This window comes from Protopterus annectens, chromosome 3.part1, assembly GCF_019279795.1.
Source record: "Protopterus annectens isolate FY-2018-M chromosome 3.part1, PAN1.0, whole genome shotgun sequence".
Lineage (NCBI taxonomy): Eukaryota > Metazoa > Chordata > Ceratodontiformes > Protopteridae > Protopterus > Protopterus annectens.
The window spans coordinates 132931223-132956863 of NC_056732.1; the positions used below are offsets into that span (position 1 = coordinate 132931223).

General features: G+C 37.4%; 1 protein-coding gene across 3 annotated transcripts in view; it reads right to left on the bottom strand.

Annotated features, from left to right (window-relative positions):
- Positions 1 to 25641, bottom strand: part of GADL1 (glutamate decarboxylase like 1) — a 1864133-nt gene that overhangs the window by 1582680 nt on the left and 255812 nt on the right. For all 3 annotated transcript variants that reach the window (XM_044066666.1, XM_044066664.1, XM_044066665.1), the window contains one exon: positions 18504 to 18670. In XM_044066666.1, coding sequence (XP_043922601.1) covers positions 18504 to 18670 — 167 coding nt within the window. The remainder of the gene's footprint in view (positions 1 to 18503; positions 18671 to 25641) is intronic.

Genomic DNA, 25641 nt, shown 5'->3' on the forward strand with positions numbered 1-25641 from the left:
ATATATATATATTTTTTTTTTTTTACTTTTCCATTAAGGGAAACAGAAAGTAAGGGCAAAAATGTCCTACACGGACATCCATGACCCTTCAGGTTGCCTCACAGCCCCTTTTACATCACCATCAGTGTACACCACCCTGAAGACTTGTGATTGGCTGCACAGGTGGAGGGGGACTGCAGAGAAGGCAATTGCAGGGCTTTATCTCTGGTGCCCACAGTGAGCCAAGTGATTCTTTAGGTTTATTTTATCTTTTTTTTTTTTTTTTTTTTTTTTGTTTGTTTAAATAAATCACTTGATGTGGGCACCCAGCCCACTACCATAAATTTAGAAAAATATATGAAAAGGCTTGGGCTTTGCCTGGCTCGTTGCTTGCTTTGCTTATAGAGTACAACTGTTTGTTCCACTTTTCAAGACCAGCAGTCAGAGATAGACCACAACCAACAGACACCTGCTTGCTTGGTGGTTTTCACAAAGTATGAAATTTAATATTTTAAATATTGCTCTTGCAAATTTAGAAAGCTGCTAGAATAGCAGGTTTTGTGTTAGAATGCACTTTCTGAAGGACAGGAAGTCTGCAGTTGAAACTCAAATGTCTGTCATTATTTAGTGTAAAAGACATTGGTGGGATAACAAAGGTCAAAAATAGGGACAGGTTTTAAATATTCTTTTATAAATGTAGAAAGTTTCTAAAAGTATTTTGTGTTAGTATGCATTTTCGGATTAATGTAAAGTTTAAAACTTAAACTGTCATTTAGTGGTGTCACAAAAATAGTGGTGGGTGCAGGACAAAGACCAAAACATAGGGACAGATTTTTAATATCACTTTTAGAAATGCAGACAGGATTTGTGTTGCCATAAATTCTCTGAAGTATGTGACTGAAGTCTGAAAATGAAACCCATGTCATTATTTAGCGACTATCTTTACAATAATGGTGATGAGACAAAGGCCAAAAAATAGGGACCATTTTTAAGTATTGCTTTTATAAATGTAGAAAGCTGCTAGAATAACAGAATTTGTATTAGCATGTATTTTCTGAAGGATATGAAATCTGAATTTGAAATTTATGTCACTATTTAGTGACTGCACAATAATGGTGGTGGGATAACAGCCAACAAAATAGGGACAGATTTTAAATATTGCTCTTATAAAAGTGAGAAAGCTGCAGCCTGCTAGAATAACAGGTTTTATGTTAGCATGCATTTTGAAGGATAGGACGTGTCTGACATTATTTAATGACTTCAATCACCAGTGCTTTGCTGGAAAACCACAGATTGTATGAGAAACAGATAAAAAGTTAAACAAAGATCTGGACATTCTGCAGAAATCTAGACAATTATGAAAGATATGGTGGGCTGATTGGACAGGTGGACGTGTTAAATTAAAATTAATGCAAATCAATGTAATAGTCTGGCTTATTGGCTTAAAGGGTGTTTTACACAATTACCTTTATGGAGGAACAGCTGGTGAAATTTTGATTTTAATATATGACAATGATTAGAAAGAAATGAAGACGTTTCTATATTTCAGAAATGTATATTAATTCACATTCTTTTATGCTGTCAACGACTCAAGTTAACACACAGTACTAATATTTTAAATGTCCCTCAATGGTCCCTGTCTGGATATTATTTCTAGATTTGTTTACCTATAAGTAAATTAAGATCAGAATCTGGTTATCAAATGTATGGTGGACAGGACAGGACAGGACTGGTGGACTGGTGTGTCAAATTAAAATGTAATACATAAAAGCAGTTTGGCTTTTCACACAACCAAATTACTTTTTTTCTTGTGAAACAAGTGGTGAATTGCACTTAAATAATAACAATAATTAGAATTATGAATTACTTATTTACTTAGGAAAATTTTATTTTAATTGATATTCCCCTACTCTGTCAAGAACTCAAATTAACAATACTGATAATTTAAGTGTCCCTGTACAGGTGCCAAAGGAAGGCCTCACCCAGGGCTCCAAATGGCCTAGCTACTCCTTTTTAGTGAATGCAAAGTTGACTGGACTGCAGATGGTTGAACTAATTCCACTTTATTTATGACATGATTGATTCAGTGAGATAAATGTTAAACTATACAGTATACTCACAACCTAAAATTGTGAAACCAGTCCAGTTTCTTAGGATTCATAGGCTTTTCAAGGCTATTTAGTCCAAAGACCATCTATGCCTTTTCAATACTCACTCTACGGCTTTAAGTTCTTTCTCAATGAAGGACAGGACAGTTATTCCCAGGGTAAACTTGTAAACACCCACCCAGTTATCTAGGTTTAGTTTGCAAGGAGATTTTGAAACACATTGTTTAACCTACACAGGAAGGTTGCTCCAGAGTAGATGGAGGTGCTAGGAGATAAAGCTATATCTCCATTGTGCTCTGTTTATCCACTGATGAAGGTTTATATCTCTGTTTCTAGTATAAGCTGAGCTGTTTGCTTGTTCAAATATAGGAGGTCAAAGACCACCTGATCTCTAAGGGTCTGGCAAGCAAGGCACAGATCTCCCCTCAGGAGTCTGTATGACTAGGACAGGGCTTCCAGTCTGCCTTGATAACAAGGGTTCTTAAGACTATAGATTTTTTTTTGTTAGAAACCTCTGGCTTTTTGAGTTTCTTGATATGTCAAATGAGATAGATACCAAATGGTGCACTGCACACTATAATAGGTCTGGTTGGTGTTGAGTAAAGGGTAAAGATAATGTCTTTGGATCTGGATAAGATACCTTTTGCTAACAGATGTACTAAGCAGCACTTAGTGATCAAAGGAGATTGACTGTCCCCTTAAGTGCCAAGGTCTATGGGTACCTTTTTTGTTTTTTAGGGATGCACTTTCTGTATTGTACATGTGGGCATTTTCTGTTTTCCAAAGGAAACTAGACTACATTTTAGTAATGGGTTTAAGCCCATTTTCCACACACAAATTGTGAAACAGGGTTAGCTCTTTCTGAAGTGTACACATATCTGAGAGGGGTTTGACAATTTCATACAGTTTGCAGTAAGTGCAAATTTGGGGAACATGTCCTACTTATCAATTTTGGAGACTGGAGAAGTAGTTGTCAAACAGGAAGGGGCCCACTGGTGGCCTCTGAGAAACTCCACTGGCTACCACAACACTATTTAAGAAGCACCAGTCACACAAAATGCATGGGTTCTGTCTTTTAGCCAATTCCTACATGAGGTATGGTATTGATTGCTTTAGCTAGATCAAGATAAGCTGAATGAACAGTATGACTATTGTCAACAGCTTGCATAACCCTGTCAAAGAAATTAACAAGTTTTAACAGACATGATTTTCCTTTAGCAAAGCCAAATTGTTGGGGACCAAGCCTAATTAGAGTCTTAATATAATAATTAATGAGATCAGTTATGATGTACTCCATAGCTTTACTGATCAAACTCATAAGTCTGATTGTTCTGCAGTTTATAGGTTTCATGGTAGGGCCACCTTTGTGTAGGGGCATAACCCCAGCTGCATACCATATTTCAGGAATATACCCTGCAGCTAGGCTGAGGTTAAACAATTTAAGGAGAGCTTTGGCAAAAGTCTAATTGATGCTGTTTAATAGGCCTCCAAGTATGTTGTCAGAATCCTTGAAGGAAGTATTTTTGATTATTGATAAGACCTTATGAACCTGTTCTTTGGTGATGATTGAAAAACTGGAACAGGAACCCTCTTCACACGAAAAAACGTACAAATTTATTGGCTTAAAGTGCGTTAAATTACAGTACACTTTTCATCAAAACCAGTATTTGACTTCATCAGAAGCTAAAAAAACAATGAATCACAAACATTGCAGCGTTTAAGTGCAAACAGTTGAATCATTAATTGGCCACGTCCTTCGACGAGTCATAGTTATTTGTCATGGTAACGTAGTCAAACCAAACCTGAATTCCTTTATATACTCTCTTCTAAAACTTTGAAAAACAACGGTCACTTTCCCTTGTGTAGAGAATTCTAAAACAATTTTTCATACTTTATTATTTTATAATAAAGGATTTAAGAATAAAAATACAAAGTTTGTTCGTATTGCTCACAATAAGCCACATAAAAGGTTCATACCTTCACCTATTTCCCTTAAAAGCGCTGATGCTACTTCTATTTATAAATTAAAAGTTAAAAGTAGCGCTAATAGTGCTGGTGATGCCAGTATTAAAACCTAATTTAATGTGTGGATGATTGAAGTTTATACTGCCTTATTGTTTATTCTTAAATTCTTATAGTTTATTCTTAAATCCTTTATTATAAAAATCAAATAGATAATAGATCATGTGATTAGTGCTTACAAATTCAAAGAAATGGAGGTGAGGGAAGGAACTAGGTAGGGTAGAAGATGTTAATATTATAGTTAAGAGACAGAGTTATTATGCACTATTGGAGATAACAAACAAAAATTTCAAAACAAGCGGAAAGACTCAGAAGATATGAAGATAAATATAAGAGAAAAGCACAAAATAAGCAATTTACTGATGACCAAAAAAAGTTTTATAGAGAATTGGGAAATAAGGTAAAAGGAATTGATAGACCACCGAAAAAAGAGGAAGTAGATAAATTTTGGAGAAGTATCTATGAAGATCCTGTGGAACATAACAAAGATGGTAAATGGATAGAAGTAAAAGAAAGAATAAGAAGTTTAAAGGTACAGGATATGAAATGGGATGAAATAACAGCCAGAGAGATTGAAACAAAGTTGAGAAAAGCCTCTAATTGGAAAACCCCAGGCCCAGATGCAGTACCTAACTTTTGGCTTAAAGTATTAACTTCTTTACATGAGGATCTAGCCATGAGTAAGTACTATTTATATGCACACCCCGAACACACACCACACTGGTTAACAACAGGAAAAACAATGCTCTTACCTAAGAGTGAACCTGCAAGCTACCCTAAAAATTATAGACCAATAATTTGTCTTCCGAGGACGTATAAACTATACACGGGGATTGACGCCGACAGAATTTATAGTCATTTAGAAGAAAACTCAATTATGGCAGTAGCGCAAAATGGCAATAAAAGAAAGTCATATGAAACAAAGGATCATTTGTTGTTAAATAAAGCTATAGTGGAGAATTGTAAAAAAGGGAAGAATAAAAGTATGGCATGGATTGACTATAAAAAGGCATTTGATAGTATACCACATTCATGGATAAAAGAGTGCTTAAAAATGTATAAGGTACATCCTACACTGATAGATTACATTACAGTAACCATGAAACAGTGGCAGACCACTTTGCAATTAAGCCATGATAAAGGACAGATTATTATCCCAGGGATAAAATTCTAAAGGGGGATATTACAGGGTGACTCCCTGTCACCCTTGCTATTTTGCCTTGCCATTAATCCTTTAAGCTGTTTACTTAACAGCTTAGGTCATGGCTATAATTTGGCAAGAAAACAACAAAGTATAATGACTTCTCATCTTCTCTTTGTCGGTGATTTAAAAAATTGTATAGCTCATCAGATAAGGAATTGAAAGCACAGCTATAGGTTGTCAAAACTTTTTCAGATGATATTGGAATGTCATTTGGTCATGACAAATGTTCAAAAGCAACCTTAAAAAAAGGAAAATTGCAGCACCAGGAAAACATCAGTTTGGAGCAAGAATGTGATATAAAAGAACTTGAGCAAGAGGGGGTGTATAAATACTTGGGAAATAATGAAGGATCAGTAATAAAACATGAACAAATGTGAATAAAGCTTAGTAAGGAGTACTTCAGAAGACTTCAATTAATCCTGAAAACAGCATTGACACCTAGGAACAAGATCCAAGCTATAAATCAGTTTGCTCTTCCTGTCCTAACTTATAGTTTTGGAGTGACTGACTGGCCCAAAAAGTGTTGGACAGATTGGATATTAAAACAAGAAGGATGTTTCATGCTCACCAAAAGATTTATAAAAATCAGTGTATACCAAGATTATATTCCCCATTCTGAAGGAGGGATGGGCCTCCTTGAAATTAATTATATGTATAGATCTGCAATCATGAGGAGAATAAATCTAAGATGACATCTCTGCTTAATTTAGCAGAAGCATATCGATGTCAAGCAAGAATTGAAATCAAACCAGAAGTGGATAAAAATCAGGCAGCAACTGAATGTGCTAAAAAACAAAAGAAAGAATATAAGGTGAAGGATCAGATGAGAAAGCAAGAAATATGAAAAAAACATAAATATAGTTGCAAGTATAGAAAACTTCTGGAAGAGCCTCATGTTGATCAAGAGCGAATGCAGGAATAGTTAAGGAGAGGTGAATTTACATCAAGAAATGAAAGGTTAATATTGGCAGCCCAAGATAGTGGGCTACGTGCATGTTGGTTTACTAAGTCTATTGAACATGTGGGGAAACAGATATATGTAGGTTTTGTGTAACCAAATTGGAAACAGTCACACACCTTATTGCTGGTTGCGACTCTCTTATAGCAGGGGGACTGTATACTGAAAGGCATAATAATGTGGCAAGATTGTTACACTGATAATAATATTATAATAATAAATAAGATCATAATGTTCTGCTCCTACTGAGGTATGATCTACTAAGCTCTGGAAGGTTGCTGGGCATTCTTCATCCTGGACATCCTTGTGAACTCATATAATCCAAAATGTGTGACAAAAGCTGACCTCTCTCTCTAGTAATGGGAGTCAAGGGCACCTGCCAGTATCCCTTGGTCAGATTACTGTTGGTCAGATACTTAGCCTCACCCATCTGTTCTAAAGCTTCATCTGTTCTAGGCATGGGGTATGCATCTGACTCTGTATAATTGTTTAATTTTCTGTAGAATATGCAGAATCTTACACTACCATCTTTCTTTGGTACCGACACTACTAGGGAAGCCCACGGACTACTGGATTCCTGCATTACCCCCAGCCCCAACATCTCCTTTATCTCCTCCTTCAAAGTCTGTTTGACTCACTCAGGCACCCTATATGGAGCTTGCTTAATAGGCCTTTGGGGTCTTGTATCCACATGGTGCTACACTAGATGGGTGCAACCAGGTTTCCCAGTGAACATGCTCCCAAAAATAGGGGATAGCAGATGAGGTGTTCCTTCCTCTCCCACAGAAGTGTCATTCTGAGCATCACTGAGAAGATCATTCACCAGATCCCCCCTCAGACTCCTCCTGCCATTCACTGCAAATACTCAACGCCAGGGCCTCCCTATCATAATATGGTTCCATCATGTTAACATGGTACAACTTATGTCCCTGCCTCCTGCCTACCTTTTTGCACTGCTCACAGGTCCTGCAGTACCCTGTTACATCCTTTGCAATCCCAGGCTAATAAAAGTTCTGCATAATGAGTCTCTTAGTATGCTTTATGCCCATATGGCCTGCAAAAAGAATGTCATGGGCTATGCCTAGAAGTGCCAGATGGTAGTCTCTGGGCACTACCAAATGCCATCACCCTCTTTCGCTCCCTCAGGGGTCCATTCTCTGTACAGTAACCCTTTGTTCCAGTATACAGACTCAGGGGCCTCCTTAGCTACCTCTCCCAAGCCTTGTAAAGTATGATCGAAAAGCTGTCTCAACTCTGTCTTTGTAACCTCTCCCAGTTTCCTTTCCACAGGAAGCCTAGTACCTTCTGACAGTGGTGCCTCACTGTCAGCCTGAGTACTACCACTCAGCTCTGTCCTTGCAGTCACCATGTCCATGGGAATACCAGTACCTATCAGCAGCTGTGGTTCATTTTTGGGCTCACTGCTACAAGGTGGCTCCCTCCCTGATGTAATCATATCACCAGCCCCAGCTTCAGGCATAGGATCAGTCTGGGTCCCCCCAGGCTACCAGATATACATGCCTGTCTCCAAGCATGACTGCTTATAATTGCATACCTACAAGGTACTACATTATCAAAATAATTCCCTGCTAACACATCTGCAGGGATATCCTCAAACACACATACATGTTTGTTCATTTTTCCACTATCCTGGTCAAGATGAACACTGTCCAAAGGTATTTGGAATGGGGTTCAACCCAGAGCTCTCACTGGTGTGGACTGCCCAAGCAAGTACTGATTCTCCTTAACCACTGCAGGCCTCACAATGGTTATATCAGAAGCTGTGTCTCACTTACCAATGGCCTGTCAATCATTCCACTAAGAGAAGATACAAATTTTGGTTATAGTTTGGCACCTCCATTGTTTCCAGGCAACTGACCACTGACATTCTAACATTCCCACTTGCTGACTCCCTCATCTTTTGTTTCTCCCCTTCCTTCAGTGGATATTTGTATGCTACATGGCCACTCTGATTACATTTGAAACATCTAATCCCTGATCCTGGCTGTGCACTTGAAGTAGTGGCTTCCCCTGTTGCTGGTGAACTCTGTTGGAATGATTTAGGCTGTTCCACATTGGTTCTCTTTTGTCCATGTGTAGCACTTGGTATCCCTTTCTTATGTAGTGGTGCCCTGCTTGCCACATAGAGATCCCCTTTTCAACTCATTTGCAGAGTTACACTCTCAGTCTGCCAGCCAGATACTCATGCCCTCAGGCAAAGTGCTGAGAGCCTGTTCCTTCACCAAAAGGTCTGCAGCTTCTTTAAAAGTGGAGACCTGACACCCACCCACCCACCTGGGAAAGTAAGTACTTAAATCAGCAATGTAATCACATACACTTTCATCTGCCTTGCATCTATGTTCACAACATTTTTTTTCTGTACATTTTGGGGGTTAATTTAAAACAATCAAGTAAACATTGTTTTACACTATCATAATTCAAACAATCAATATCAGATAGTTTAGCAATTGTATTAACAGCTCTCCAATGGATTAAGGGAGTCAGAAACCATTCCCAGAGCCCTTAGTCAACATTATACTGTTAATGTACCCTCTCAAATATATAAATAAATCTATCAAAATCATCTTCCTCCGTGTACTGAGACAAAAATTTACTAACCTTTATGGCTTCTGGGTTTCAGTCATTCATTTCCCCATTACTACATGACCATGTTGAAGGGTGTAGAAGCTGCTTTTCATGCTGTCTCTGCCTCTCATTTTCTTCATCTTCCATCTCTAAATGCCTGGACCCCAGTTCCTTTTCATGCTGACGCTGCTTCTTGCTCACCTCAGCCTCCAAGCGTTGCAGCCTCTCTTTGGTCTCCAGTTCAAGTCTCTTTAAATCCAAATGAATTTTTAAGTCCTCTGAAGAAAAGGTGAACTGTCTTGTCTCAGAAGGCTGCATATCCTTAATGCCAAACAGGATATCCTCTGAGCTGCTGGTCCGCTCTGTGGCTGTGAATAAGGCTGAGATTTTTGCTTCCTTAGTCAAGTTAGCATGCACCAGTCCTTTGACTTTGCACACCTTTGCCAACTGGCTCTTTGTCAGCTTGTTATAATCCTCTGACATCTTTGTCTGTTGTTCCTGAACAACCTGACTAAAAATTAATAAAACTGTTGTGACAATGAAACCCTGTATGTTTATGTTGTGGCTGTCGAGAGTGCACACCTCTGTGACAACTATGCAGAGGCTACTAAAGCTCAATTAAAATCTCACCACTGCCACCAATATGTGATGAACCCCCTTTACCCCAGAGCAGGAACTAAGGAGTCTCAATCCTTACCACTGTCTCCAGTAAGAGAGTGTCACTAAATGCAGGGATAGAATACACAATTCCCCCTAAGAGTACACTGGGAACAGGCTCCAAACCTGGGACTGGACTATATGCTTTACTCCAGGTCCCCAAATGAGTCTCTACACTAACCACTGCAAAACACTGTGTCCCAGTTCTAGGTAACTGACACACTCACTTAACTGTCTGATATTCACACATACACACCCTCTTGGGAAAGACTGACACAAATGTACATGCTGTGTTTCCTTTCCCAAATTACAAGGTAATGACTGCCACAAGTCAAATACCACAATACCCTTCAAGAGGGATGTACAATTATATTGAGTAAAATAGATATTGAAACAAACGGTAGCATGTATCCCAAGGAGTAAGACTCTTCAGAGTAGTCCTGGTGTTATCAAAATAAGCATAAACACTCTCAAGTTATTAAACATGTTAACTAAATAACCAGCCACAATGAGAGGTAGTAAAACATTTAAGGATTTAAACCATGTAAATACTGAATAACTGTTTCCAATTAACATCAGAGTTTCACACACAGGAAATATGAAAATAATACTGTGGGATACATAGTAACATAACTTGGGTGGAATACAACCAAGAGAAAACACAAAACCACCTCCTGGAAACAAGAGGAAAGTCCAAATGAACAGTAAATGGAGTGCAAATACACGAAGATTTATTAAATCCACTTCCAACTCAGTTTAAATACACTTCAGACTTGGTAAGTGCTTTCGTCCTGACAAGTATAGGAATTTATCAAAATCAAAGTGCCTGCCAACTTGCAACAGTTAAATAGCACTGACATTAATTAAACAATCAAGAATTAAAGTGATATCCATAAAAAACAGCCTTAAACAAGCCCATAAGACCCAATGTAAACTAATAAAAATATATACAAGTAAAACACTAAGTGTATGGTTGTCAACACTATCTCAATAGGAATTTAACTCTATACAAAAATATGTTATAAAATGGATGGCCTGTCTCTTAAATCGGCATCAAAGCTATGTGTTCATTCATTCCTCGGGGCTGTTGGCATTGAGTATTAGTTGCCACCTAAACTCACTCTTACTAATTTCATTAGACCAATTTCCATCCCTAATATGTTTCTTAATAATCTCCAGAATACTAAACTTAAAACCATTGTAGCCATCACAAGAAAGTGTATGTTTGTATAGGGCATTGTTACTGTTATGAGTTTCTATAGCATAAAGGTGTTCATAAATTCTTTTACGTAGAGACCTTTCTGTTTTACCTACATAAAACCCGTTACAACCCTGACAAACACAAACATATACTAACCCTATACTGTCACAGTTTCCTCCCACTAAATTAACTGTCTGAAGGGTATTACCTATCAAGTTGTCTGTTGCTTTCAAAACAAAGGAACAATATTTACAGGAACTACAGCTCCTTGTCCCCTTAGTGTGAGTAGTAAATGGATGTTCAAATAAGAACTTCAAATTATGCCCTACATTGTGAGTGAAAAGTGGCTTATTGCCCAATTTACTATACACTTCACAATTGTATTCTGGTATCACCCACTTTTTTGTCAAAATGCCTCTAACCTTCTGGGCAAAAGAACCAAAATAAGTGACCATAGAGTGAGAAGCATTTTGATTATTTGTTCTTACCCCTTAGTTGTTAACAAAACTTTGTCCTAGCAAGGGGGCAAACCTTGTGCCCCAACCTTCTAGGACTTCCATACGAATCTCTTGAGCCCATTTTTAAGTGTAGCCCCTGGCCACAAACATGGTAATAGGCTTACCAAACTCAATCTTAAAATCAGAGAGCATGGAACACATTCTAGCACCTCTGATCATCTGCCCCCTTATGATGATCTTCTTTACAAAATGTGGATGGTTACGATCATAAGCCAAAAAACTGTTTGAATAGGTGGGCTTATGAAACACTTTGGAAGTAAACTTATACTAACTGATGTCTCCAGTGATGGTCACATCAAGGTAATCTATGATATCAGTACAGAAATTGTGAGTAAACTTAAAATAGCCACAAATGTTGTTAATGTAATGACTAAAATTGTCCACAACTGCCCTCTCACACTTCCAGAGGACAAAGATGTCATCCAAATAATGCAAATATGTCAACCATTCACTTTCAAATCCGGAGTCAAAAAAGTATCTCTTTTCCCATGATGCCATCACTAAATTAGCAAATATGGGGGCACAGCTCGTTCCCATCACAACCCCCTTTTGACTGTTTGAAAAACTCATTTTCAAAACCAATATAGTTGTTGTGAAGTATGATCTCCATAACATCCATGACAAAATTCATAAGAGCCCCATAAAGTGTCATATATTCCAAAAGGGCTTCTGAAAAAAGTTCCAACCCAATATCATGTGGAATGGAACTAAATAAGTCAACCACATCTATGGTGGAAAACCCTGTTGTTTCACCAAAGAATTCTTGCCTAATCCTTGATAAAAAGTCCCATGAATAAGTTAAACATGGGTAATAGGACAAAGTGTATCCTTGAGTAAACGGTCTACAAGTACTCCAAATGAGTAAGTCGAACCATTGTGTGCAGCTACTATAAGTTGGTAAGGGGGGTGGTACACATTTCTGTGTACCTTGGAGATACTGAAGACTGTGGGGATAAAAGGATCATAGTTATATAAAAAATTAAGTTCTTCATTAATTACCCCCTGAAGCAAACTGTCTTCCAAAAACAGCAGTAATTTCCTATGTGCAATATTTATTTCATTCCTAGATATATTTTTGTATTTATCGTTGTCATATAGCATGCTAGCTATGTCATTCACATAGTCATTCTTCTCTACCAGAACCATGCCAGTCCCTTTATCAGGCTTCATTATTCTGATGTTGTCAGTTTCTCTAAATTTCCTCAAAAGTAATGCTTCGTCCTTACTAAGATTGTAAAAAAGATTATTAAGAAAAATATTAGGGGCGGAAGTGAGTTTAGGTGGCAACTAATACTCAATGCCAACAGTCCCCCAGGAATGAATGAACACATATCTTTAATGCCAATTTTAAGAGACAGGCCATCCATTTTATAACATATTTTTATATACAGTTTAATTCCTATTGAGATAGTTTTATTAAGTGTTGACAATCATGCACTTAGTGTTTTACTTCTATGTATTTTTATTAGTTTACATTGGGTCTTATGGGCTTGTTTAAGGCTGTTTTTTATGGATATCACTTTAATTCTTGATTGTTTAATTAATGTCAGTGCTATTTAACTGTTGCAAGTTGGCAGGGACCTTGGTTTTGATAAAATCCTATACTTGTCAGAATGAAAGCACGTACCAAGTCTGAAGTGGATTTAATAAATCTTCGTGTGTTTACACTCCGTTGACTGTTCATTTGGACTTTCCTCTCACTTCCAGGAGGTAATACTGTAGGATTGGGTTGGGAGGTTGGCCTAATGGCTAAGGTGTTTGCCTTACAAACACAATGTGCATAGTTTGAGTCTCACAAGGGATAATTGGCTAGGCTTAAAATGGCTCGCGAGGGCAGTTAGCTTAGTACCAGTCTATGAACCTATGAACCTATGATAGCTCTCACAATGATTTTAGAAAACCTATAACTATCTAGCTGTAGTTCCCTGACTATCTGAAGAGTAACTGTCCCTATCTCAACTAAATACTTTAGCAGGACAAGATTATACTATTATTTCTGCAAGGTAAGATGAGAAAATATGTTCACACTGCAGGTTGTTGTCTGTCCTCAATGAGTGGAACAATTACTCTCCTGAAAATAACTGGACTACTACTGCTGAACAACCCTGGAAGACAACTACTGAACAATAAATGAACAATTGGCTCAGAACCTGCTTTTCTATCAGATCTTTTTCAAAAGTAATAGGAAGCTACTTTTCTCATATCAGACTTTGAAAAGTAAACAAACAGCTGCAGTGAAGATTCTATTCTCCCAGCCCTGGCACACAATGACATCACATCTAGGTCAACTGACTTTAGCATAGCCTGCATTCAGAATTCTCTTTACAAAGAACATGAACATTTGGTCAGCCAGAAGAACACTGTTTGAAATTCAAACATCTCATATAAAGTGGAGTGATAATCAAAAGACATAAACTTATTTACAAAATTATAGCTAGTCATGCTGGCATATGTAACAAAGATAATTTACAATTATTTAAAATTATTTACAAAATTTCAGCCAGCCATGCTAGCACAGGTAATAATATCCAATATCCTCACATATATGGCTATTATAAAGTTTATATTAGAAGTATAGAGATGGGGATTGAGCAGTGTCACGAAACTATGTATAGGACTGAGAGACGCTAGTAAAACTGTTCAGGTATTGGTGAAGACTGGCTGTGGGGCATAGTATTCTAAATGAAGAGAAATGGTTTGATGATATGACAAGTTGAAGATAACAGTGGCATTTATCCACATTGATTGGATAGGTGAAGTTATAACTATATTTTAAATGAGTTTGCACTCTGAATGTATTTCAGTCACAGATGGTGTTAGTTTAGTTCTGCAGTGCAGGTGTTTGTACAGCCACTAGTTTTGCAAAGAAATAGCAAGTGAAATGGAAATGGATCTTTCATGTCTCAAAAAAACAGTAAACAGATAACCTCAGAGCATCCTGTAGGCTACTGAGTATAAGAAGAGTCAAGCTAATCTATCAGGATAGTTGATGAATTTAAGACCTTTCATTTTCTTTGATAGATATCTTTGGCTACTTTCCAGCTGAGTGATATGCTTTGATTAATATATACTAAAGGGGATATTGTTTTCAGTGATGGGTATGATAAGGGGAAGAGTACAGCAGTAGGATAATATCTCTGAATATTGAATTTGCTTTGAAATTAATTGGGCCAGATAGAAGAATTTCTTGACTATGGTAGAAACATGTTAACCTAGTAGAGAGAGAGAAAGAGACAGAGCGACAATTGTCCACATAAGTACCCAGGTTTTTTATTACTATAGTTGACTGAAAAAGGAGTACCATTTATAACATATGAGGTGGGCAGAGCTTTGTTGCTCAGTTCTACTACACTGGACGTTCTTGTATTTATAGCTTGAGACTGTTTTCAGTACACCAGGTATATGCATATTTTATCCCTTAATAGAACTGCTTACTATCGGTGGATAAGCAGATGACAATGCATAGCTTGCAGTCATCAGCAAATTTGATCAGTGACATTTATTTCTGAGATATTGAGCTGGCTGTCTACAAAACAAATGCAAAACAAGATTGGGCTCAGCAGTGATCATCATGATATCCCACTAGTTACAGTTTTATGTCTGGAGAGAGTACAGCAACTTTCACAACCTGGCATTTATTGGATAACTAATTTGTAATCCAGTGGATTGCACAGGGGTTTAAATTAAATGTATCTATTTTTTCATAATACCAGCAGGCAGGGAAATAGTCTCAGAAGCATTGGCCAGGTCAAGATAAGCAACGTGCACTGATGACCATTGTCCTCAGCCTCTGTAACATTTTCAAAGAAACTTGCTAGGCTTGGGAAAAAAGACCTACCTTCAAAATAACATACTGATTAGGGTCTTGAGCAATTAAGTTACCTATGTCTGCAGAAGTGAGTCTTGCTGTGATATGTTTCATGATTTTGCATGTCAAGATTGGTAAGGCTGATGTAGTTACTACCTAGGTCTGTTGAGGGGCCACCCTTATTTAAGGGAGCCACAATGACTGGTCTCCATACATCAGGCACAAGCCTTGTACATAGGCTGAGGTTGAATAGTTCAAGTAGAGACTAAGATAGTGCATACTTAGCACTGATGAGAATGTAGCCAGATATTTAGTCTGATCCACTGTAACCATTATTTTTAGCCATTAGCAGGGATTCTATGACTTTTTCTTGTCAACTTCAGGGGAAACTAAATTTTCACAGACACAGGGTTATCGATGTGGTTAAGTAGAGAAAAGTTAGTAAGTGTGTCTGTTAATATACTGGCTGGATCCTTGGGACTGGAATATGCAATGTTATTTTATATGATTTCAAAGCATTGTTGGACATTCAATAATTTTCTGACTTACATTTTTTAATAGTACTCTATTGTTGTTTGCAAGCATGTCTCAGTGTGGTCCTAACATAGGGGATAGGGATTTCCTACAACTTTAAATAATTTTCTTTCTTTTGTTAACATATTTATTAGTTCCACAAGAGAGGTTTATTCCTGAATTTACCGTTATATTTAGGGTGGACAGGTACTGACTCTTCTATATGCAGCTATTTAGATGCTAGTAAATCTCAGAGGTGAATGTGGCTGCCCTCTCTGTTGGGTCCATTTGCAAATGATTGCTGGGAATTTCAAACAGGTCTTCTACAAGTTGAAGTAGGTTTGCTCTGGATAAATCCCTAAATATGGTCTAATCTAGTGATGGGCTGTAACCATTAGGCCTAACAGTGAATATGACTGATTTGTACTCATATTTCCCTAGGGATAAGGCAGTATGGGATAGTACAGGCAGTGGGCTAGGTTGGTAAAGACCAGGTCAGGAATATTAGACTCTAGTGGGTACATATTCAATTTGCCCCAATGTATTGGTTTTAACAAAAATCTAGAAACACTGAACATATCCATTTTATAGGTGTAATTGTGCCAATTAATCTTTGGGTGATGGGAAACCCTTAACAATAAAGTATTTGGTTTGATATTTAACACCCTCAGTGGTATTAAGGTAATGTCTATGCTCATTGTGGATATTAATTGGGATCTGTGGTTAGCAGTGAAGTAATAAGGTAATAGGTAATTTGATATAAGGTGATGGTGTTTCTGCCAGATACCCCCACCCCATTAACCAGTACTCTAAACCTTGGTATACAGGGAATGCTGTCACTGCTTTGTTTGAAACAGTCTCTCAGCAACTACAGAAATGTGAATGTGAGTGAGTTGAAAGAGGGTCTCAAGTTCAGGTGTTCTAGTTAGACTCCTAGCATTAAGTACTGCCACCATGATGTTGTCTGAATTTGAGTTATAATTTGTTATGTATGAATGCCAAGTTGTGGGCTCTGCCTAAAATAGCACTATGAGGCAGCAAAGACTTTAGGCAGTATGAGGAAGAGTATTAGAGGTGTAAGCTATCTCTTACAAAAAATGTCTTATCTACCATTGCATCCCACACTGACATATAATGGAAGTCCTTTGAACGATACCAAATACTTAGTCTAGTGTTAAACGCTAACTAACTTGCCTTAGTATTTAGGAATTAATCTTGGTGAAGGCAAGACATTACTCAGGCAGAGTGTTTTTCTTGCCTATAAAACATTCATGGTAAGTTTCGCCATGTCTCTCTGCATGTCCCTCATGGTGCAGTACCTCAGGTCATTCACTCCTACATGGACCACCACTAAGCCACAGTCATACTTGTGTCATATTTGTATGGTTTAATTGCCTTTTGGGCTCTTGTGATAACACACAACCTGGTAAACAGATTACAGTAACCCTGTACTTGTCCATTCAGATGAGTATGGAGTCTGTACGCCTAACTATAGAGTAACCTATAACTAAGGCTTTTCTGTGTGTCAAAGCAAACTTAATGGACCTTATGGGCTTCGGGCTGCTTCCCTAGTGATCTAAGGTTAGCTGTGTGGATTTGCAGTATGTGTGAGTAGAGAATGAGTGGGCATTGCCTTTGTGCTGGAGGCTGGGAACTTTTAAAATGTGTTCCAGGAGGGTCCGATATTTTTTTCTTTACAGCATTAGCATTAATTATAGGACTAAGAACTAGATTTCTTGTCTTTGAAATATATATTTTTTTAGATTTTGCAATCATAGAATATAAAAATTGTGGAAACCTGCCAATGTCACTTCAGTGATGGAACATGATTTTTTAATATTTCCCAGTTTGTAACAAAAAGAAGAATTAATATATGCCAAGTTTCTCTGTATGGTATATCCAGATGATTTGATACTACTATTTACTGTGCTTTGAAGTTCAGTTCTGATTTGACCACTGCTCAGCACCAGTACAGAGGTCAGAGCTTGAGGTAATGTAGCATTAATGTGCCAAAAATGTTGTTGCTTGTAACAAAAGGACACTGTTCTTATCCAACCATTTAGATCTTAGTAACACATTATTTCACTTAATCCATTAAAATATGTTATAATAGTGGCCTTGTTAAATGACCTTGGAATGTTTAGTATGAGTCTAGAGTGGTAACCGTCAAAAAAGTCTTCAATGCCTGACTCTCCAAGACAGAGAATTTGAACATCAGTAACTAGAAAGGACATACCTACTTTGTTCCAGATCATCTGGAAATGTTTATTACTCTCATCCATCTTTTACTTTTTAAGGATCTTCTTCCTCTAAACAGAAAGTTTGTCACTTGTGTTCTATCTAAGTCAGCTCAATATTCTAAATTATTGTAGATTTTCTCACAGGCCAAGAGGTCTTAATGCATTATTATCAAATAGCTACTGACTTAAACAAGTTAGTCAAAGGAAAATGATGCAGTCATAGGTTTGGACAGGATATATTACCATTATTTAAGGGGGAGTCAGGATAAATAAAATCTCAATACAAGGTAATGTCTACTCCTACACAATACTTAGCCTTATATCAGTAGTTTTCCTGCCACAAAACTTTGCCAGAGGAGTAAGAGAATATGGAGGTCAAATCCGTTTCTTACATCTCTTACTGTAAGGCGTGTGGCACAACATTCTGTGATGCAAAAGGCATTTTACCTTGAAAGAATATTTGTACTGAAACCCAGGAAAAGTTAACATTTTAAACAAAATTTCAACAGAATCATGAGTACAACAGATCTTACACCAGACTATGATTCTTCTCAAATTAAGGTTTTAACATGGTTTCATTGTAAGAAAAACTGCTTTAATTTTTTTTATTTAGCTAATCTCCACATATCTATCACTTCTCTCAAAAATACATAATCTGAAGGCTACAAATGCATATCTGTCCAAAAACTCATGGTAAGTATAGACATACCTTTTCATTAACATCTGTAGCTTTTCTTATAGCCTCCTCCATGATGATTGGGAATGCCTCTTCAACAAACTGTTCTCCAGCTTTAGAATTGAGAATCGGACCATTGAGTATAACACCATCTACTAAGACAGCCTTTTTCTTACCCAGCTGATCCACTTCTGTCTCTCCTGTGTAGCATATTACATTATATTATACTATGAGACAAATTAAGTGCAGAAGTACTATAAACTTAAAATGCACTACAATAAAGAATGTTAAAATAAAAAAAAGTTACTTTCCCATATTTATTAATAAATAAATAAGTATCAAACCAAAATAAGAATTAATGCATTTTAATGGACTAACCTTTGATTTGAGAATCAGGATGTACTACTGTCAAAACAGACTGCATAGATATCCAGATAATACAAAACATCCAAATTGCTCATTTTGCAAAAGTTACATTAAATAAAGTCAGTTCACCAGAAAACAAGAAAAGCTCTGTATAAAGCAAAGGAGAACTCCACCTTCTTCCAAAGTTTAACTCAACACTTAGGATACTTTTCTCCTTATAATATGCTTCCAGTATTGTGTAGACTACCAGGAACCTGATTGTAGTTTATAAATCTTTCATTTCCTTGCCTTGGAATCAAAGGAAGGGAAAGACCACCCATTTAGTTTAACTTCTTACATAATTTGCAGATGAATCTCTTAGCTATATAAATAAGTGAATGAATGAATGAATGAATGAATGAATGAATGAATGAATGAATGAATGAATGAAAATGAAAATCTATCCAATGCTAGCACTGGAGAACAGAATTACTTTCAAATCCTTTCCTTTCCAGTATCAGCTGTCACTTATAGAAGAAACTGCAAGGATCCTTCAGAGCAGTGACAGTTTTGATACCTGGGAAAAGTGTGGAGGGAAGGGACCGTCCATTCTTCTTGGACTACAAAATGACAAGCTGAACAAAGGCCTGCAATTTATCTACTTTTTAGTTGCAGTTGTATAACCATTAGCTATTAACATACTGTAAAACAAGCTCTGAGAAGTACAAAAATTTGGATCACTCAAGAAATAAAAGAAGCAGTCCTGTTACAGAGCATGTATAAAATGACAGTGACTGACACTAATCTCATTATATGTCAAAGGTATGGGAATACACCACCTTATTTATTGCATGACTCATATAAAGAAGACTTGAAATAATTATGGTAAATAGAATGGCTTGAAGAAAAACAAGATCACTTATGTTTATGGAAAACATATTAAAATTCTGCAAGAAGCACCCATAGTTATTTTGATGTGTTAAAATATCTCAGAAAACAATGACAGAATGAAAAATAGATTTTTTTTTAATTCTCATAGGTTCATAGGAGGTTACTATGCTATTGGCCCTAGGGCCTTTATAAGCCTAGCCATGTTATACCCTTGTTCACTTATTGAACAAGTTGCATAGTCAATATTTGCAGCATGAGTCTATGATCAGCATTGACTGTCCTTATCCATGAAGGACATAGGTGACACCCCAGGGTAAATTTATGGTCTCCTATCCAGTTGTCTAAGGTGGAGTTTTCCTTTTAGCACCAGTAAATTTCAAGTAAGGCATGACAATGCCTAAAATAAGAGATTTTTTTAAAACAGTAGTATACTGAGACATATTACTGCATTACATGATTTCACTTAGCCAATGAAAAAATATTTTGTTATTAATGTCCATGTTCATTGAACTGCTTATGTATTGAACACTACTACAATTAACTTGATATTAATGACAAATAATAACAAGAAATAAAGCTGAAATAATTATACTACTACCACAGACTAGTAGCTGAAATAAAAATGCACATAAACAAAAAGAAGTAGAGCAACAATATTTCCAAATCTACAAGTCTTGGTGTGTTGCAGTCTCGTCAATCCCTTGAATACAACACAGACATCATTCTCCTCCCTGCTGTTAGTACTGAAAGAAATACATAGATACAACCTCAATCAGGGCCACAGCCAGAGCAACAGGACAGCCAAGCTGAATACTGAACATCAATAATTTACAATCCTCACATTCAGTTCCTGTTCCACAACAACTGAAAAAGGTTATCTGACTAAGATGTGACAACACTAATGAAATGTCAAGCAGACAGTGAACAAGCAGGTTGTCTCATCAACAGTTCCAGAGTAATGTAATAATGGGGACATATATGCAAACTATGCCAGAATAAGGTCATTTTGTCAAATAGTATAGCATTGCTACAGATAATAGTTAAAAAATGTATTCCAAAGTACATAATAAACAGATACATCTTAAATAAATCCAAACCAAAATGTTGTTAGTAACCACCACAATAACTCAAATTCATACAACACACTCAGTGTAGGTAGCCACTCTGCCTCCATCTTAGCCAAAGGTATTCACAATAGTAGCTCAAGGTCAAATAACATTTCAAACATAAATGAGGAGAATTTATTCAGTAATATGTGATCAAAACATCAAAATTACTCTTCAGAGGAAATTGCAAGACAATAACAAAGGCACTTTGCATAAATATGTACCTTGTACAATTCTATCTGATGAAAATATCATCCTTAAACCAAGAGCCTAAGCAGGCATTACATAGATTGGATTTTACATTTCTGAAAATATTACCTTTAGTCTTATACATAGTTGCCAATGCAAATACCCTGTCTACATTTCAGCTGCAAAAACTGTCAGAATGTTTACAGAGCAGAACCACTTTTTTGTTTTCAAAAATGCTGAATCCAGCAGAAGATGGACTGAAGAACCTACACTGTATCATTTAGGATGTACTGCAATAATGGCCAAGAAGAACACTGCTACTGTGGAGTCAGTGCTGTTGCCAGTCTAAAGATAGCTGATTTAAAGATGTTTGGTATCTTTCCTAATAGAAGCACATTTAGTCTGCACAATGTATGTTTCCCATGGTCTAGGAAAATGTGACCTTTTCTCTTTGTCAGTATAAAAGGACATGTAAGGACATGAAATGCTTTCCATGTGTATTTTTTGGTGATCTCTCAAAAAGGATATAAGCGTATACATATCACTAAGCCACACAAGGGTAGATACTGGAAAAGACACAAATTATATAATGTAGTTAAAGAGCACTTCAAAGGAAGTAGTTCTTAGTATGTAAATGTATGCTTCCTGAGAAACATACAGGCAGAAGAACTGGTTTAGTTACTTTTGTTGTAGGAAAGCAAACATATAAAATAAGTGAATGTAATACTTTCTGCAACAAGGAATGATATAATGGTTCATGGGGAGAACAGATGAGGATCTGAAATATGTATAAATGTTTGAAACTGGTTTTTGTTCTGTTTTGTTTTTGTATGGCAGACTTTGAGGTGGTCACTTCCCTGTAAGTTTTCTATCTGCAGTTTCTGCCATTAATTTTCTAAGAGATTGTAATAGGAAGGGATCAGTACTCTTTAAGCTAGAGGCAGAAAGATCTCTTAGATAGAGATTTTATTTAACTATTCCAGCATGTTTTACTAAATGTTATTTTATTTTTCCATGTACACTTTCTCATTCATCTTTATATTTAATCTGTAACTGCACTGGTTGCCTTATTGCTTAAGCAACGTTCATTTATTTACTTTTAAACGTGTATATTGCCTTTTACTATATATGTATTACTGTTATTTACTATCTAAACAGGGGGTTATCATTTACTACTGTAGATTAATAAGCTGTGACACCCATCTCTACTTAGCCTAGATCATTTTGGCCTACTAAATTAATAAGTATAATTTCATAGTTGTTTTAATCAAAAGCAGCAGGTAACTTGAAGTCTGTGGCCAAATCCAGAGTGATGGTAGCACTACCATGGCATGAAAAAATGTAGCCCATTGGAAAACTCAGCCATCCTACCCCAGTTATGTTTTTTGTGGAAATAATAACTTATGTGAAAGGCATTTACCATGGGAAAGGGGAACTGGAAAACCCTGTGGTTCACAGACAGAATGGTGAGAAACAGGTCTGAGGGTGCTAGGTCAAAGACTCATGTCTGTTGATGGTTTGCTTGAAGCCAAGTCTTGAAATAGGTGTTGAAATCTCATCCCTAGAACAGTAGTCCATATTCTGTTTATGCTCTTGGGGCCATGTTGCACTATGCAAATTGATTACTGAGCTAGACATGTATCTACTTTCTCTTTTTTATTGTAACCTACTGTGTGCCAGTTGTGTGACTCAAGAAGCCATCTCTCTGGTGCCAGTTAGGACTTTTTTCATATATGGTGGTAGGGAGTGCATCACTCCTTGCATATTTGGTTTGCAGGCTTGGATTCAAACACCATCAGTGCCATTAGTTATTAAAACTTTGAGTGGCATTGGTAGGAATAAGACTCCAGCTTTGCTACCATTTATCACATATTTGTTTGGTACTGATTTAATTCAAACCACACCTATGCCAGGCATTACATATTTAATGGGTAGTTGGTGAGAATAGTGGAGATTAACTAATTCAGCCTGAAACAGATTTGTTACCAGAGGGTATGTACAGTATATAATCCCTCAGCCACAAGATAAAATATAGCAAGGTTTGGTTGTGCACAGCAGTTATTTTATTTTTAGTCAGTTTAGTTTAGGAAAACAGGCAAACATGAGCTTTTATGACAACTATGCTAAAATGTCAGTGGCACAGCTGACAAAAGAGTGAAAAGCAAAAGGAATATAGCAGGCCAACATGTCAAAAGGCAAGATGGCATCAGCTTAGCTTCTCGTAAGATGGCAGCCTTGAGACAGCCCTGCAGGAGCTGTTGGTGTGCAGGAGGCAGACAAAGAACAATATGTTGTATTCTAGAAGGACATCAACACCTAAATGGAATTACAGAGACTTGTATTGGAAATGAAATTCATGGAAATTGCAGCAGCAGAGATAATGTATCATCTGGAAGCAAAAGAAAAGAGAAACAGCATCAGCCTTCACCAGAGACATTTGGCTTATGGGGAAGGTGAAAGCTAAATGCACTAGAGAAACCAAAATCAATACAAACCATTTTCCTCTATAAACAGGGGGTGGGGGATTGTTTTATAAGGGTATTTGAAAGGTTGTGTATTTACCATAAAAATGACCAACGTTGCGAGTGAGGTTTTTAGCTCCCTTGATCATGGGTAAAGCAATGCATGCATTTTTAAACTTAGTGATGTAAATTGTGCTAAAGTTAAAGAATTTTGTCTTGCATGTTTTAAACTGTGCCCAGAAATGTGCAGTAAGAAATTCAGAAAATATAGAAGAAAAGCAGATGAAAGTGTGACCAAATATATTGCAGAAATCAGCCCTTATTTTCACAGATGGTGAATGGAAGTAAGGTCACCATATCTCACATGCCTGCAGATCTTTTGGTCAGGGAACAAGCCCTTAGTACATTGCCTAAGGACATGAGAATTTGCTTGTCAGGCCAGGAGTGTAACACTGTTGAGGAAATAGGAAAGAGTGACCTCTAGATAGTTACCAGGTTGCCACTGCATGGGGGAGTCACCTGCAGGTTAAATAGGATAAGGAATAATCCATGGTTTCTGATACACGCCTAGTGTTTGGGATTACATGTTTTAGATGTAAACAAATGGGCCATATACAGTCTCAGTGTCCACTAAGGCCAAGAGAATGAAGGTCTTAGAAAGCATTAAATATGACTAGCACTTTGGCAGTAGGTTGGTTGTCTGGAGGCAACAGCTATACTCAACTCTCATGGAACTCTGCATTCTATCCTGTTAGAGGGGTGGAAGGCTCTTACTAAAAGGGGTACTGCCTGAGATATAATCACAGTCAAGCCTGCAGTGGGCATTCAGGATCACTACTTGCCTGTGCAGTCCACACCAGTTATGGGCTTGGGTAGGAAACCTTTTCAGCTAATTTTGGCCAGAGATATCTGTACTGGGAATGGGGACAAGGGAGTCAGCAGGCAACTGTGTTTGAGAACATCCCTACTGATCTCACTAGGAATTACTTTGAGAATACAGTACCCTGTTAGTGGGCCACCTGATAGCAGCAGCCAGGCATGAACACAATCATGCGGGGAAGGTAGTACCAGTAATCTTGTCTGGGGCCTTTCCCTCCACCCAGGTTTGATAATGTAGCTGTCCTGTCAAACCAAACTTTTTTGTGCCTCTGCCATCCTGAGCCATCCTAATGAGCTCCCAGAGTCTAGTCAGATGTTTACGACATACCTTACAACAGACTCTTAGTGGGAATCACACTTGACCTCCTATTTATCATGAACTACTAATCAGAGGGGGATCTGGTGTCTATGACAGTGATCCAGAATCTGAACCACAGCAGGAGGAAAGCTGCTGGGCTTCCTTTAGAGGGTGATACTTTAAGGACAGACATAGGTGATAGTAGTCAGACAGAACTTGAGACACCACTGGCACTCAATACCAGATTTGTCTTGGAAGGGAAAGTGGGTTAGTAATGAGGAGCTGAGGCAGGCTAATCTCTAATACCTTATTTAAATGGACCTGGGGGAGGCAGCCAAGGAAGATCCTGACATGTAAAGCAAACAGATCCATATATTGTGACAAAGGATTGTTGTACAAGGAATGGACCACTGAAGGCTGGCAAGAAAGAGAGCTAATGCAGTAGGTGGTAGTACTCAGTACCTAATGGCAGGCATTTCTAGCAATACACCATGATGTTTCCTTTGCTGGTCATAAGGGCATAAAGCATACTATAAGATGGCTTATGTGAAATTTTTATTGGTCATGGATTTTAAAGGATATAACAGAAAACTGCATGACCTGTGAACAGGATCAAATGGTCGGTACGACTGCTTTGATGGCTTTGCCCGTTATTGAGAAACCATTTTAAAGAGTAGCTGTGGTACTGTGTGACCTTTGAGTACCCAAAGTTTCTTAGGTGAGAAATATGGCCTTGTATTAGTGGATTATGCCACTAGGCCCAGAAGTGGTGAATGTTTCCCATTGAAGCATATAAAGGTAGCAAATGCCTTGCTAAACAGTTTCAGTAGGGTGAGTTTCTTTAGACAAATGCTGATGGAGAGAGGTGCCAACTGTATGCCAGACCTGCTGGCATGTTTGTTGGAGTGTTATGGGATAAACCATCTGGAGACTTCCCCTACCATCCACAGACATATGGTCTGGTGAAAAAGTTTAACTTTACACTAAAGACCATGCTGAAA